Source organism: Archocentrus centrarchus, chromosome 20, assembly GCF_007364275.1.
Source record: "Archocentrus centrarchus isolate MPI-CPG fArcCen1 chromosome 20, fArcCen1, whole genome shotgun sequence".
In the NCBI taxonomy this organism is placed as follows: Eukaryota; Metazoa; Chordata; class Actinopteri; order Cichliformes; family Cichlidae; genus Archocentrus; species Archocentrus centrarchus.
Window position 1 is genome coordinate 19,507,403 of NC_044365.1, and position 17,625 is coordinate 19,525,027.

At 41.4% G+C, this 17,625-nt stretch overlaps 1 protein-coding gene across 2 annotated transcripts in view; it reads left to right on the forward strand.

The window, feature by feature from the left end:
* The first annotated feature begins 225 nt into the window (after positions 1 to 225).
* tmtopsb (teleost multiple tissue opsin b) overlaps positions 226 to 17,625 on the forward strand; it is a 38,196-nt gene continuing 20,796 nt past the window's right edge. For both annotated transcript variants that reach the window (XM_030756750.1, XM_030756751.1), the window contains exons 1-2: positions 226 to 758; positions 9,645 to 9,973. In XM_030756750.1, coding sequence (XP_030612610.1) covers positions 377 to 758; positions 9,645 to 9,973 — 711 coding nt within the window. In that variant the 5' untranslated portion in view covers positions 226 to 376. The remainder of the gene's footprint in view (positions 759 to 9,644; positions 9,974 to 17,625) is intronic.

A 17,625-nucleotide genomic window follows, 5' to 3' on the forward strand; every position in this document is an offset into this window, starting at 1 on the left:
CTTGTTTGAGGTGTTTGTCTCCCAGCCCGTTAAAGGGCGTTGTGGGTGATAAAAGCTCGGGCGCACGAAGTGGCAGCGCCTGAAAAGGAGCGCACCTCTCCGGAGCGCACGGTGAAGGGGCGGGTCTAACAGGGCTGGACAGCTCCTCTTTGAGTCCTCATTCATTCGCCAAGTGGCTCTCTTGGACTAGACAGCCGATTACTTACAAAAATTATCCTTTGCCTCATTAACAGTACCTCATGCGCGCAAGCTGTGGAGCCACCCGTGCGCCTTCGCTTCTCCAAATGAGTTGACCTAGTGAAAAGCACCGAGACCAGATGGTTCCGTCCTGCGGTGCAAACTTCCGACTGGTGCAAACTTCGCGGCTCAGCCCGGCATGATCATTTCCAACTTGAGCCTAAGCTGCGCGCGGTATCCTGAAGGAGTAGCCCGCAGCACGGAGGCGACGGACGCGTTCGAGGAGGTGTCCGGTTCCCTTCCCCCTCCGTCCCTGAGCCCGACTGGGCACCTTGTGGTGGCGGTGTGCCTGGGCTTTATCGGCGCTTTCGGGTTCCTCTGTAACTTCCTGGTGCTCATGCTGTTCTGCCGGTACCGGGCTCTGCGCACGCCCATGAACCTCCTACTGGTGAGCATCTCGGCGAGCGACCTACTGGTCTGCGTGCTGGGGACTCCGTTCAGCTTCGCAGCCAGCACCCAGGGGCGGTGGTTGATCGGACGCGCTGGGTGCGTTTGGTATGGATTCATTAACTCATGTTTGGGTAAGAGGTTTTATTATTATTATTATTATCGACACGTGTCAGTGGAGAATGAATGACCAAAAGGACACCTGTATTCTTTTAATGCATAATCTTTGTTGTCATATCTAACAAGTTGAAAAAGAGACCAAGTACTGACCCCCCAACACCCCGTACCTGTCATATCGAGTCTGCATATAATCCCTACATGTTCTTCTTTTCTCAACAAATTTAGCCTGTGTGAAAAACTGTCAGAATCTAATTTTTTGCATCACTTTCCTCCAAAAACTATTTAAAATTAATCGAAATTTTCTCACAAAATTAAATGGCAGCTTGCAAGAAGCATGAATTAAATATGCATTCCTCGACTGCAGCAATGGGCAACAGAAATTCGACATGATTAATCATCCTCTTAATAATTTCATAAAAAATCCAGTTAAGTTATGAAGGCATAATCTGTAGATGATTTTTAGCTTCCAAGCTTCTTTTACAAGGACATAAATAATAATTTAGTGAGTCCTAATTTTGATTTAGTCCCTGGGACGTTAGTAGCTGGGAGAAGATGTTTGACGCAGAAACGATGAACGCTAAAAAAAAGCAGATAACATGGAAATAGCATTTCTGATCGCATTACATAATAAATCTGCTCTTATCAGGCTCTTATCTAGATTCTTAGAGGTTGTGTCTCAGATATGTGCATGCAGGACTGTTGACAGAACTCTTCACTTGGCTGGGATCAAACCAGTGACCTTTCATTCTCGGGGCAATCACTGTAATTACTGTCTGAAACTGATTGATTGATGTCAGCCCCAATGCTCACAAACCAAGGAATCCTGATTTTCTACCCACTGGAGCGATGAAAACCAGAGAAGAACCAGGATGATTGGACGGTGATCCTGCTGCGCGAGTCAGCACTTTGATGCTTTTTCCCCAATATAGAATTTTTCTTTGCACTAAAGGGACTTTCAAGTTTTAAGTAAACAATCAGTCTGCTCAGAGACTCAAATACAAACCTGTCTTTGCCTGTTTTTACCTCTTTCATTTTTTTTTTTTTGGTTGACATATTTCAATACACAAATAAACAAAAAAGCAATAATAAATCTATTAAAAAAGTCTGTAAATGTCTGTGCATGAGGGACAGTGCATTCATGGTATTGCTCCTCTACTTGTTTTCACTTTCTGTGCGCTTAAATCTGCTGTTTGTCTTTAGAGTCTGGGTTTGCAGTTAGATGTTGCTGCACTCCAATAAAGTGGAGTAAAGGAAAGTAAGGTGCAGTAAAATGCTGCTCTTGTTTGTGCTTTGTGGACTACCTTTTAAGTGCAGTATTGCTGCTGCTGCGTTGTTACTCTGGAGTCTGGACTTGCAGTAAAGCCACTTTGGTGTTGCTGGTTATAATTACATTAAGGTGCAGGAGGATGTTTTGTTTTCTCTTTGGCATCTGATCTTGCAGGTTTCATTAAAACATTGCTCTTAATTTTTTTCTTGCTGTGGGCTGGACTTGGAAGTAAAATGCAGTGAGACTTTGTTGCGCTAACACAATTGTTTCATCCTCAGGCTCCTGACTTGTAATGCACAGTTAGTTAAAATCAGTTATTTTCTCACATGGAGTCTCTCTGCAGTGAGGTGCTATTTAATCTAGAGTGTGATTTCACTCCAAAGAGAGAACAAAAGTGTCACTATTAAATCTGTGGTTTTCTCTAAGGAGTCTTGACAGCAAAGTTTGTGGAGTCTGAACTTGCGGCAATGTCTCGTTTCCCTTAATTCATATATTTTGTCTGAGGAGTTTGGAGTGAAGTGAGATAAGATTTTGATACTCTCAGCGCTGCTGTTTTCTCTTAACACATTGACTTGAATATAGACACACTAAGATGTCGCTGTTTTGTCTGTGGAGCCTGATCCTGCTGTAAAGTTAAGTAAGGTGCTGTGGCTCTTAATTTAGCTGCTTTCATGGTGGAGTCTGGACTTCCAGGAAGGTGAACTGATGCGTTGTTCGTAAATCTGTTGTTTTCGCTCAGAAGTTTGGATTTCAAGTAGTGTAAAGTGCAGCAGGATGTTACTGTTGCCCCAAAACGTATTGCTTTATCTCCTGTGTGTGCACTTGCAGAAAGGTGCAGTACAATATAGCACTTGAGTCAGCCAAAGCACTTTAGAGTCTTGAATTGCAGTTTCTGAGTAGTCCAGTGTGATATAAACAGCTGTAAGGTGGTATTGTTTTCTCTGTGGAGTCTCGACAATATAGTGAAGTCAATTGTCAAAGCTCCTGAACTCAGTTATTTTTATAGCGTATGTCCCTCTTAAATCTGGCATCTGAACTGTTTTCTCATCTTTTTCCCCACTGAACTGAAGGATTCAGGTTGTATTCTCAGCTCAACTTTACAGCTACTGACCTGGTCAGCAGTTGTCCAGTAGCATCCTGGATGCTGCAAGCTCATCTTCCCACTGACATGAGCTGCACACATTTTACATTTTAACTATAGCCAGAGAACTTTTAGCAGTTAAGTTTGCACCATGTTTTTCGGTGGTGCGCGTCAAAGAACAACTGAAGAGTAAACAAGCAACAACCAAGAGGATCAAAACTGTACGTGACAGGATCAAAGGCTCGTTCAGAGATGCTTCAGTTCTGGACTGGTGCAGTTATTGGCTTGGTGAGACCGCTGCAGTGGAGAGATGGGCACCCTGACATCAAAGAATTGAGCAGGGAGTGATTGATGATTTTTGGTTAGAACTGATCAGATAGTGGAAAACAAAAAACAAGCAAATGTGCAGCCCAATATGGACAGACATTAACCTCACATCATACTGAGTGAGAGTGATGGTGTTTATTCATAAAATGCTGTAGGATTTGTTTCTTTCATCTTGAAGAGGAGTCAGAGCTCAGGCTAGGCTGTGTTTTAGTGGAATAAATTGCACCCCAAGGATGAGCTTCAACTTGAATTGTGTTGTCTCTTTAGAATAAATATTTAGCTATAACCCAACAAGCACCAGATGCCCATAAATGTTTTTATTTTAATTTTTTGGGGGAGGGCCAGATCTGGTCTGTCAGTCAGTGTGTTTAACTAGATGCCTTATTAATGCCTACATTTGGCATTAATAGTTTTTTCAGTGTTGCAGTAGTAGCTTTCTGGGTATCTGAAGAGTTTGCTGAGATGCTGAAGAGAAAGAGTTCCCCTTGACTTCTCAACTAAATCTCAGTGTTAAATGAGTTTCTGCTGGGTGGAAAAGTATTTATATTAAGTGCATTAAATATTTGAAACAACGTAACAAATTTCAGTAATTTGTTTGCATGCAGGTGACTTCATAGTGTTCTTGTAGTTGAAATGTAGTGGCACGAAGTTATATTGTGTAGCTTTAAATTATGTTCTTAGGCCTAGAAACCAGATCAGTTTGTCAAAACAGAGTTGAGACCTGATTTCATCCTCTGTGTGGGTGAACTGAGGTAAAATTTTTTTGGTTGTTAATCCACTAATGAGACATTGTCTGCTCTGATGCACAAACAGCAGAGCTACAGAAGTGACGGTTAGCAGGCTTGTCATAGAGCCATCAGGTCACTTTTGCTGGAATAAGATCATTCTCATGAAGTCACCGAGGACCTTTTTAATCCCTTTTCTCTGTCTATTGTTCTTGTTCTGATTCTCTGTGAACAATACAGCATTGCACTGATTAATGAGCAAACTGAAAGTACATAATTGGATAGCAGACATGGGAAAGACTATCCATTTAATTTTATGTGCGCTTTCAAAGCTGGTTTAATGAACAAACTTGTACATGTGGTTTAAGAAATTATAAGGTTAACTGAGAGTGTTTGGGGCACTGATATCCATCAGTCTCTGTGCCAAATTTGGCACTAAAATATGTTTCATCTGACCTCAAATATCTCCCACAAATCACAGCAAACCTGCTGCTGCACCTGCACTGCAGTTACTCCTTCCCTCATGTTGTTATGGTCCAGTATTAACTTCACTATGTGCCACTATCACACATATACTCCCCGCTAGTATACAAAATGATCGGAAATATAGGCAAACATAATAATTCCACTTTCAATATTTAGAATAAAAATCTGAGTTGATGCATTTAGAGTTAAAGCTGTTAGTGGACTAATGGATTAATTGTACCAGTGGACAGAGCTTGGCTTCAGCAGTGTGAAGACTGTTTCCCTCTCATTCTATATTTTTAATATTCTTTGACTGCTTACTTTAGTATACTTTAGTAAATACTTTCCCTGGTTAAAGTTCACACATGACAAATGCTTCCCAGAAATGTAGCTGCAGAAATCAGGTTTCTAGAATCCTGATTCTAGAAAGCTGATTTGTTATTTACATGATACTAAAGGAATAGTGTACAGTACCCCAGCTGCTTACAGTAAATATATTGATGGATGTCACACTGAGGGGGCAATAACGGCTAATGCTGAGAAATGAAGAAAAAAATTGAAGGAGGCTGAAGTGTAAGAGGAAGATGGATGCAGACAGACAGCAGGAGGAAGACGAAGAAGAAGAAAGACAGATAGCAAAGAGAGGGAGGCAAAGGAAAAGAATTAGAAGAAAAGCCTAAAAGTGAGAGACAAGGAAAGATGATTAGCTCCCGTGCTGAGTCAGGCCTGCAACACTGGGTCATTCATTTTACCAAAAATCTATTCCACACCACTGCGGAGCTGGATGGGGAAGAATCTGGCCTCAGGTGAAAAACCCATTAAAATGCATGCTGGAGAATCAAAGTGGGCCAAGTTTGAATCAAAGCCAGCTTAAAGGACTGATACTCCAACCGGGCTCCGAGTACAGACTGTGCAATCATTACAGGAAATGAATGGAAAATTTGTTGCTGTTAGAAGCTGCACAGTTGCTGAGGTGGCAGACCATTCATATTAAGAGAATACAGTATAGCATTGTGTATTGTTTACCAGAGATTATGCAATAAATAAAATAATATTATTTGCCAAGTGGTATTCGAAAAGGTTGCCAGGAGAAAGTCTGTTCTCTCTAAAAGAGTACGGCAGCAAGTTTCACCTGAACAAAGCACAAGATTTCTGGAAGACTCTCCTCTGGACAGATCAGACAGACCTAAGTAGAAATGTTTGTCTGTAATGCACAGAAAACCAAACGCAGCATATCAGCACAAACTCCTCACACCAACTGTCAAGCACAGTGTTGGGTGGGTGATTATTTGGGCTTGTTTTGCAGCCACAGGATCTGGGTACCTTGCAGTTGTGAACTCCTCTGTATACCAAAGTATTCTAGAGTCAAATGTGTCTGACAGCTAAAGTTTGGCCCAAACTGGGTCATGCAATGAGCCCAAGCACAGCAGCAAATCAACAACACAGTGACTACTGCAACAGCTCGATTCTCTTCTTTTTCAGCCTCAGTCCAGACTTCAACCTGACTGAAATGCTGTGGTGGGACCTTAAGAGAGCTGAAGCAAGGCTGTAAAAAGGAGTGGGACTGACAATCATACAGAAAAATGATTAGTTCACATTATCACTGCTACAGGTGGCTTTACAAGCTGTTGCATTATGAGGGTGGACTTAGTTTTTCATGTGAAAACCTTCTTTTTCACATGAATGCATGTTCAAGAGCATTTCAGCGCTTCATTTAAATGGCTGGTTTAATTTTATAATCTGTTTAGATATTTCCATATTTATTCTGGACTCTGGAGTCAGTTTTAAATCACCAAAGAGCTCCAAGAGATAAGATGGTTCTTCTTGGGATGGGGCAGACATCGACTAGATTTTCTACCAGGAGACGGCTTATTGCTTTCTGAAATGCTGTTTTTGTGGATGTTGTGTTTGTAGAATTGCAGTAATTCCTCGTTAAATGTTTTGCTTTCAGGATTTTCTCTGGTAGAAAATGGATAGATGGACAAGAGGACTGATTTTTCCAGCTCTCTGCAGACAGGCTGTAGCCCTGATGGTGATGATATGGCCGTCACAGTGACTCGAGTCGTGACTGCGCTTTAGTCATTCTGATTCTTGCTCAGATTATTTATTTTTAATGAGTGTGACTTGATCTACATGCAATGGCTGTGTGGAGAGGTAGTTGTTCTGGCTGAGCATTGTATTGAAGCCACTGTATACTGATAACATCACGAAGCACCACAGGTTCAGACAGTAACAGCTGGAGGTGTCCACAGATGCAACCACATCAGCTGCTGGGTAAAACAGCTGCAGCTGTGCTCACAGTCAACACATGGATACTGCTGGAGATGAGCCTTTTTAAAATGAGTAATAAGCATTAAATCCACACTCTCACTCACACACACACACACACACACACCTTCCACTTTTTGACAGCTTGCTTCCTTGAATTTGCAATGTACTTGAACTAAACTTGACCAGCGCACCAGCTGTTTAGATGGACCCAAAAAATTGTAAAATTGACCCCAATGTGACCCATCAGGGTCTCCGTAACATCCCGATCCCCAGGTTGGGGAATCCCTTCTTTTCTCTGTTTATGATACTGTAAATGTGACATAACACCATTCATGAACAGCTGTGGAAAAAGTTATTTTAATCACACTACAGCTGTCATTTAATTTTCTCTGTTTATTTATTTTTTTCCGCAAAATGTATGTCTTAAGTTTTATTTTCTCAAAGCTAATTTGTCCCAAATTTTTACTTTGGAGACCTCTAGTGGTAACTTTAAATATAGAGAAATTAAATAATTTATGCTTTTATTTTTCACAGCATCTCGGCTTTTATCAAAAATTGTGATTTTAATTTTTTTCAAATGCAGCGTGTTCATGAAGTGTCTGATCTGGAAAACTACACGTGTGAAACCTTTGTGCTTTATCTGGCCAGTAATGAAAAGTGAGAGCTCTTACTCCCTCTTCAGCCACCTGCACACGCACACATGCACACACACATACATACATGCAGCTTTCACACTGATATCCAGCAAGAACAGACACACAAGTGCAAAATCCTTTCCATTATTTTCAAGATGTTCACCCTTTGCTGTTCATGCGCCCGCGGCCCCAGCTTGCTGTCCATGCCAAGATGGCATGGTTTCAGCCAATCACAAGTCTTCATTTTGCATCGAGGTGCTATGATTGCCTGTAATCAAAGTCTCTGTCCCCAGCAGATTCGGCATAATGGAGGTAAAGTGCCTCTGGACCACCACTTTAGCATGTATGTGTTGATTAGCTCTGATTTAAGACTTAAGTCACTTCTGCAACAATTTTCTTTCCTCACTTCACAATTAACGCAGAGCAAAGCCTGCACATGGCTGCACTGTCTGTAAACCAGTGGATCTGTGAGTGTGTGTTTTAGTGTGAACAGGTTATGGCGATTATTTACACAACTACAGAGGATGTAACCACCCAGGGTTCAGTCATGACACTAAAGTTTGTATAAATTATTCAGAATGAATTTGAATGACTCAGCTGACAGTGAATAAACTGTCAATAGATGATCTATTAATTGGTTAATGATTAGTGATTTTTTTTTCTTTCTTTTCGTGCACAACTGCCAACTAGTTTGCTGCCTTCTTGACTCTGACTTGATTGTTCTGAGTTGTTCAGAAAGAGGGAGGCATTTAAAGATCTGCTGAGATCTTGTTAAATTAGATGTGATGTGCGCGTGCGTGTTATTTGTCTAGATTAAAAACTATGTGTCTGAATCTTGTGAAACTTGGTAATAAGAAGAACCGGTTGCAGCACTTTATTTAAATTTACTATGACATCGGCCTTGGTGAAGGATGAGTTCTTCAAATGCCCTTCTAGTTTTAAGTGTTTTCTGGTAATTAATCAAGAATGGAAATGACTGAACCTGCAGTCCTAATAGTCAGTCTTTCAGTAGCTTTTTTTCCTGTCCTCTACTTTTCAGTTTTTTTTGTGCTACTGGCAGTAAGTCAAAAAAGGATGCAAACTCTCATTGGCCATAATAATTGTCCTAAAAGCAGGTGATGACTGCTGCTATTTTGATTTTATGTATTCCACTAAGGCAGTGCCTGTTTGACAGGAGTGTAACCTGTGCTTTTGTAGCTACAATTTATATCCTCTCGAAAGCTTCACATGCAAATAGTCTTAATGCTTTGAAAAGAATTACACGGCTGCACTCACTGAATGAGGGTGCATGTGACTGCACTTAAAACATGTCTGTGCAAAATGGACAGAACATAAGATGCAGTTTTCTTAAAACCAAAGGCAAAAATCAGTTGAACTGAAACATGTCTGGGTGTCTATCCTTTACACGCTTGAGCTTGTTTGAGGGTTGTGATGGTCAAACTTGGGGATAGGAGGCTTGGGAGCACATAAAAAAATGAACGAATGTAGTCGTAAAGATAGCCAAACAGCAATGAATGTGTGTGTGTGCCCCTCCCACTTTACACAGTGGAGCAGACTGAAGTCACTGTAGAGGAAAGGGAAAAACATTTAGCCAAAATATGATCTCAGATTTGGCACTAATGAGGGCTTCTGCAACAGACCTGCCAAGTTTGAAGCAGATCGGATGACTGGCTGTTGAGAAGATGAAGCAGAGAGACAAAAACATTGGGTTTTATTAACATATTACAAAACCTGAGGTAAGCATGAGTGCATGAATCAAAAAAGTTCAAACTTTGGTGCACTCCATAAATGTAGAAATTGGAACGAATCTAACAAGCTTTTGCCATCACAGTAGCTGCAAAAGCTTTCAAAGTAAATGTCAGCTGATGAACTTCATTTCTCTCTATTTGTGCCCCAATGATGCAAAGTTAAAAGCTATTAAGATGATCAAAGTGAGCGGAAAATTGACTTCACTTTGAATCTAAATGCATCTCAGTCATTAACTTGGAGTAAAACAGAGCGCAGATGCTCCAGTTCTGAGAGAAGCGTTTCAGTTCTCCACTGCATAATGACTCCTAAAAGCCCAAATGTTGATAATAATCACATGATATCTGGGTCTGACCACTTGCTCTGAACTTCCCCTTCCTCAGGTATCGTTTCCCTCATCTCCCTCGCCGTTCTGTCCTACGAGCGCTACTGCACCATGATGGCGCCCACTATTGCCGACGGCAGAGACTTCCGCCCGGCGCTGGGAGGGATCTGCTTCTCCTGGCTTTACTCTGTGGCCTGGACTGTGCCTCCGCTTCTGGGCTGGAGCAGGTACGGGCCCGAGGGTCCCGGCACCACCTGCTCGGTTGACTGGAGAACACGTACGCCAAACAATATCTCCTACATCATCTGCTTGTTTGTCTTCTGCCTCATCCTGCCGTTCAGCGTCATCCTCTACTCCTACGGCAAGCTGCTGCACGCCATCAGACAGGTGCGAATCTGCAAATGTAAATGTTATGAGAGAGTTTGTTCTAAAGTGAGAAAATGAGCCTTTAGGAAAAACATAAGAGTGATTCTGCCATGAGTTGTGAATATCAAGGCAGCTGCGTGGAAGTGAACCAGATTTGAGATGAAGCACCAGGGGGAACAAAAAGGTCATCTGTACATTATGTGACCTGATTCACGACCATATCAAAAGCCTCTTTTCAGTAGTCATGTATAGCCCGAGGCTGCAAAGCTGACAAGAGAGTAAGCAGCAGAAGTTCAAACATTTCAAAGACTTGAGCTTGAAAGCTGAGAAATTTCAATCACCGATGAGTTTTGATTTTCAACAGCTGCCCATTAAAGCTGCCAACATCAGTTTCTTCTCCTGTCTCTAACTTTACATCTCCTTTGACTGCCGGAAGCTTAGGTCAAACAGCAGCCGTGAGATTTCTTTTAAAAGCCTCTGAAGCCGCATCATATATGCGCCAGAGCATACTTGATACTTCGAAGCAGGAAAGCGCAGACACAGAAAAATGTGAAATCATGATCTGAATTCTGGATGACAGTCGTAATTTGTGTCTTGATATCGCTGCTGAACCGGTGAACTGCTGTAACAGCTCCCGTCATGTCTGAAAATGAGTTCTGTGCTCCGTGACACTAAAGCTTTCTGTTTTAACTGTCAGTGGCTTTATTTACACTATCACTCAGAAGTTTGGAGTCACTTTGTTTCTGAAAGAAACCTGTGAATAGACACCTATATGAAATCTGTAAGTTTATGACAATTCCCCACATGAAAGAGCCTTCAGAAGAAGAGCACTCTGATGGGTTTCAGAATAAAGTCCTTTTTGTTGCCAGGGCTATAGTTGAACTGATGCCCCAGACACTCAACCAGTCTTGTGTACTATACTATCCTCCTAATATCATAAAATTACATTATGTAATACAATGTGCTATTGTAACACTTCCTAGATTCCTCCTAATAATGCCCATTATTTCCATCCATCCATCTTCTTCTTATCTAGTTCAGGGTCGGGGGGGGCTGTCCCAGCTGTCTGTCATAGGGCGAGAGGCAGAGTACACCCTGGACAGGTCACCAGTCTGCCGCAGGGCTAATGCAGAAATACACCATTCACACTCACATTCATACCTGTGGGCAAGATTCACCAGGTAACCTAACCCCACTGACTGCATGTCTTTGGCCTGTGAGAGGAAACCGGAGTACCTGGTAAGAACCCACACAGAAAGGCCCTGGCCAGGTGGTGGATTCGAATCCAGGAGGGCAGCACATCATTTGCCTTTTGAAAATTTCAAATAATTCGTTATGAGCCATGTTCATCCAATATGAGCAGCTTGTAATATTGGATGAAAATGTTTTTTTGTTTTTTTTTCCCAAAATGAGTGTAATTACACATAATACAAACACAAACCATAGGGCTAAAACTTGGAGGTAAAAGTTGAAGATAAATTTCACACTTTAGGATTTAGCATTTTTTTTTCTCCTTCAGGTATAAACTTTCTATTTCACTCCTGACTTAATGACGTGTTTGTGGATTAAACTAGGGTTTTATTGCTCATTTTCAGCTTTATTTTTTTATTCTAGCGCTACCATATGACCATATTAAGTAGTTCTCGGCCCTTTGATGTCATAAGGATCTAAGAGTGGAGAAAACTGAGCTTCTGGGTCACAGGGATTGCTTGCATATGCTAACCTCACTGAAACTTTAGCCATGTTTAAAATGAACATCCACCATTGTAACACTATATATCATAAGTGGAAGAAAATAGGTGGATGGATGGATAAATGTAGAGGTCTGGTATGGCAGATTTCTCTTAAATAGCGGTGTGAGTTTTGCTGAAAAGGTCGAGGATACCTGTACGAGCAGGTAAGAGGAAAGCTGTGATTTCCAGGTGGCAGTTAAGAGATTTTCAGAGTCACATTAAAAGGCTGAAAATGGTAGTTTGGAAGCAAAGTAGAGAGCAGCACAGAGGTTCAGTGCGCAGTGTGGTGTTAATGACAGGATTACAGACAACTGTCTCCATTACACACTTCTGCGGTGCTTCATTAAACCTTGAGAATACAGGCCTTCACTCTCACTGCCAGCTAATTGAGGCGACTAATGCTCTTTATGGATAAGCCCAAATCCACTTGGCTGGTATGAAAAATGTACATTAAGAAAGAGAAAGCTGATTTGTTAAATTTTCTTTGACTTATATTTTGTTGCAAATCATATAATGACAATAAATATTTAATGTTTTCTTTTGTTAGCCTCATTTTATTCATAAGTGTAAATTCATTCCTGCCTTTCAAGCTGATAGCACCTACCAGAAATAGATTTGGTCAATTTAAGGTGACTTATGAGGTTAAAGATGGTAATAATATGATTTAAACAGCTAGCAGGTGATTGTAATCAAGGGTTTACGCTGATTAAGCATAACATTATGGCCATCTTTTGCTGCCAAAACAATCCTGACCCGTATGGACTCCACTAGAGCCCTGGAGGTGTGCTGTGGTATCTGTGCTGTTAAGATGCTCGTTTGAATTGAGATCTGGGACTTTGGAGGCCAAGTCAACACCTCAAACTCGTTGTTGTGCTCCTCAAACCAGTCCTGAACCATTTTAGCTTTGTGGCAGGGAGCATTATCCTGCTGAAAGAGGCCCCAGCCATCAGGGAATTCTGTTTCCATGAAAGGGTGTGTTCTGTAACAATCCTTACTGTAGGTAGGTGGTACTTGTCAAAGTAACATCCACATGGATGGCAGGACCCAAGGTTTCCCAGTCAAACATTGCCTAAAGCATTTCACGGCCTCCACCGGCCTACCTTCTTTCCATAGTGCATCCTGGTCTTTCCTCTGGTGAGCAACCACATGCACCCGCCCCTCCGTGTGATGTAAACAAAAACGGGATTCATCAGACCAGGCAACCTTCTTCCACTGCTCTGTGGTCCAATTCTGATGCTCACATGCCCATTTTTGGCACTTTCAGTGGGTGACAGGGGTCAGCATTGGAACCTAGACTTGTCTGCACCTATACAGTCCTATACACAAACTGTGATGCACTGTGTATTCTGACACGTTTCTATCAGAATCAGCATCAACTTTTTCAACAACTTGAGCTACAGTAGCTCGTCTGTTAGATTGGACCACACGGGACAGTCTTCCCTCCCCACCTGCATCAGTGAGCCTTGGTGGCTCATGACCCTGTCGCTGGTTCATCACTGTTCCTTCCTTGGCCCACTTTGAGGAGAAAATGTTCACTTGCTCCCTAATATATCCCACCCACTAACAGGTGCCACAATGAACACATAATCATTGTTATTCACTTCATCTGCCAGTGGTCATAATGTTATGGTTGATGGATGTACACAGAAGAATTTTGCATGTTTTGCATGGGATTCTCTGACAGTTCTGCACAAAAGCCTTCATTTTTTAGGTGATATGATCACAGGTGTTCAGGACTGTTTTGCTACATGTTTGTCAGTTAACTCCAGTGTTGCCAGTATGTCAAAGTCATCAGCTATACAGAAAGGAAGTCTCATGCTTACAAAGTCCCAGAGTAGTGTCGACTTCTCTGGGCTCAGACATACCTGTGAAGTTCCCTCAGGGAGTGGAAACTTGTGTTGTGGTCAGACAGGTCTATTGGAAAGCTAAATGGCCATCAATATTTTTAATCGTAACAGATCCAAAAGCCAGCTTCCATCATATTATGAGATTGTCAGTGCCACTAAAAAAAAAGGGAACCCATCTGTAGCTGTAGCTATATCTTCCACTGATGACAGGGAGAGCACGTCTTCATATTTATTTTGGTAGTGTGGGGGTTTAATGACCTGAGGAGGTGGTTATGTTCTCCACTTACACACAAATTATACACAGTTAGTATTGAAGCTCAATTATGATATTTTTGCTGTCAGCGGGCCTTATGCCAGAGCCACTTGCACAGACGTGTTCTTATGTGGCTCATAGAAGTGATTGAAGAGTTTCCTCATATGCAGAACACTGCTAAAGCTTTTTACTGATATGGCAAGATCAAGCGAAACTTTATGCCAAATAGAAAAACGTCCTCATTATCAGAAGGCACCTAATTAGGCTTAAAGCAAATCATCATGGATTTATAACATAGAATCTATAAATATTAAACTTAACAGAAGTGGAGCCAAAATACCTGTTAGAAATAGGCACTGCCATCTTGGTCTTTAAAACAATCTAAGAGCACAATCGATTTATGGGGAAAAAGTTGTTTCTATTTAGGTCTGTATACAAAACGGTAAGATGGGGAAGGGTGTAAAGCTCAAAGGGTTGTGTGTGAGACCCCAACCGCATCCCTATGTTCAGTTCACTTCACATGTGTGCAGCTGGGAAAAGAGGTGAGATATTACCCATCTTTATATAGACTCCCTTCTCGGGGGTTTGTTGGTATGTGAAGACCAGCAGTCTCTTTATTTGTGGAAAAATTGCTCCCTCCATCCATTTTCTTAACTGCCTGTCTGATTCAGGATCACAGGGGGGGCTGGAGCCTATCTCAGCTGTCATAGGTCGAGAATCCTGAGCAGCTCACCGGTCTATCACATGGCAAACACAGAGAAACAGGCGACCATTAATACTCATATTCACATCTAGGGCCAGTCTAGAATCACCATTTAACTTAACATGCATGTCTATGGACTGTGGTAGGAAGCTGGAGAACCCATTCAGGCTCAGGGAGAAAGTGCAAACTTCACTTGAATTTGAACAAACTAAAAATAGCTTTTGTGGTGTGTCAGAATGGTTATTTTTGTGTCACCCGACTGACAACTCCATAAATAACATTTTGTCAGCACAGGGTTATGGTTAGTTTTAGGGTCATGATGATAAAGAAAGTTTTCAGAAAAATAGAAAACATTTAAAATATTGATCTGAAAATGTTGGGTGAAAAAGCCTAACCTATTAAAAACTAAATAAAACTGAAACAAACCATTTACAGTATTAATCAAATATTTCTCAATCATTGCTGAATATCTTTGTGTTTGCCTGTTTATGACTGAACAATGGGTGCTTTTGACAATGTTCTCGTTCTCGTTCTGTGTGGCTACCTGTCTGTCTTTGCCTCCACTGTGATGTATAAGCTTTACGTTAATCTGTGGCAGCTACATGCAGAATAAGTCTAAGAATTGGGGTTGCCTCAGTGGTTGGTTGTGCATCATATGTCTTCACATTAACTGTGTGGGAACTCAGTTTCCATTAGCCCTGTGGGTGTTGTCTGCATTGATGTTGTTTGCACAAGAATTTAATTTGCCACACCATTTGCTGGTTCATGTGCCGTGCTTCTTTGGGTCTCTTCCATGCCTGCAAGCAAATGGAACCTTTTTCTTTTTTTTTTTGCTTGCTGTTTGGAGCAGTGACTCGATTTAAGTGTAACTGTATGCATTAATAATTACAGAATCAAAGAGAACGTGTAAAACTAGTTGAAATACTCTATGTATTGCAGAATGTGTTAGCTGGAAGTAAATGGAAAAGAAAACGGTTACACAAACTCACTAAAGGTCTCATTAAGACAACAGTTACGGTTGTATTAGCAGCCATCATGTCCTGAAAATTGATATCATTTTGTATGTTTCTTGTCCCAATAGGGTTAAACCTTATGATTTGAACCTTACCAGATTTCAAATTTGCAGCTATTGTAAACGGTTTTAAACTTCCTTAGGATATGCAGTCGAGGAGTGGAGGAGTTGGTACAGAGAAAGAAAGTGATGCTGCAGACTCAGTTACTTTATCAGTGACACCATCTGAATTAATTAAGCAGAGGAAGACGGGCCAGATGTAGTGAGAAGTCTTAGCATACTGCTTTCTGTTAGTCATGGCAGGTACACTCAGATGTAGGTGTAGTGAACCAGGAAAAAAAAAGGGGGGGGGGATAGTTGAGAAGGAAGATGACTGTGAAAGAGTGACAGCTGAGTTTTTTTTTTTTCAGTGTAGTTTTGGCAGTTTGAAAACTATCTGGTTTTATTCAGATTTCCTCTGAAGTATCTAAAAAGAGAAATCCCATTCTGATTTCTTTTTACTCTCCTCTCCACATCTCTGAGTCTGAGTCCTCAGTCGCACAGGCCTAGAGACCAGTTAGCAACCCCTGGCAACCAGTGGTCGTCACCAGCTGGTTGGTGAATAGTTGCTGGCTATTGCTAGATGAAGGCTGTTGCAAAGAGGCAAAATCCTCCTTGTGATAGCTTTGGTTGCTAGCATGGTTATCTGTAGTTTGCATGGAAAATGGTGACTTGTCTACAAAATCAAACCCTGAATTAAAGTGTGACACAAACAGGAAATGTAGAACGTTCAAAGTCAAAGCTGCACCTTACCTCTGTAACCAACAAGCTAAAAGGGCTTCTTTCACACAGAAGATGAGCTAAGGCCCAGAAGATGGTGACTCTGGAGTTGGTGCAGAGTAAAAAAACAAAAAAAAAAAAAAAAGAGTGTGAATATTGGACTTGTATTGACTGTAAAATGCATGCAGGTTGAGCATTGCTGGGGAAATTGATGGGTATGTCAGTTACACTAAACAGCCAAAGAATTAATGCAGAGGGAAAGTGTGTGCTAATAAATATTCTGTCACTGTGATAAAAGGCTAAATGGATGCAATTGGTGGTAATTTTCTTTTATGCGGAGCAGTCGGACACATTCAATTTTTATTTCTTTTAACCACAACAAATCTGCTGGATTTGCTGGCTAATAAAACAAAATGCAGTTTGTAAGTTTGACAGTTTTTTTTTTTTGTGACACTAAAAGCTTTTATAAACTGAGCCCTGAAGGCAGGAAGATGGCTGTCTTTGCCTCACGTATTAGTTCTGTGACTTAGGAATCTTTAATTCACAGCTGGTGTCTCTCCACTTGAAGTCATTAAACTATCATTCTAATTACCAAGCTGATAACTGACTTATTAAAACAAACTTGTTGCCACAATCTCAATACAAGAGTTGAACTGATAGTTGCTCTGGTTAATGAGCTGATAAAGATCCTAATCATTTTTCTGGCTTTGTTATGATGCTTTGATTCTATAATCAAATCTTGTGTGAGGATCGCTGGCAGGTTTTCTAATTAACCACAGCAAAATGTAGCTTCATGTGGGGACAGGCATGAGAAAATGCTCCCGGTGATGGTGATTGGCATCTGCTGGGAAGTGCATTTAATTTAGCTTTTCTGCCTTGTATGTGTGCTCATGTGCGAGTGGATTTGTGTGCGTGCGTGCGTGCGCCGTCGTCTCACAGCGGTGTAGGCGTAAGGTTACCTGGGGTTAAGATAATCCCCTGCTTACACAGTGTGCATTTTTCACACTCGCAGGACAAACAGATAAAGCCGTCCCTTTAGTTTTGTGATTATATCTCTTGAGTGTGTAGACTGTGTGTTGAAGCCACACAAATACAAGCAGAAGAACTGAAACTGAGGAGGGAACCAGGTTCCTTCAGGCCTCTGCATATTCGCTCACTCTGTGAGTTTTGTTTGCTTTTGCAAACATACATGCAAATACAGTATGTAGCACAACAGAGCCTGAACTCTCTGCTACTGATTTTCAGTCCAGTTCTTGGCTAATTTAGCAAACATCAGCCTTTCTCCTTTCTGTTTGACTTCCTTATGGCTCCTTGATGGCCACACTTCCGCTGAGACCATTTCTGGTGTTTCAGTAGATGGATCATC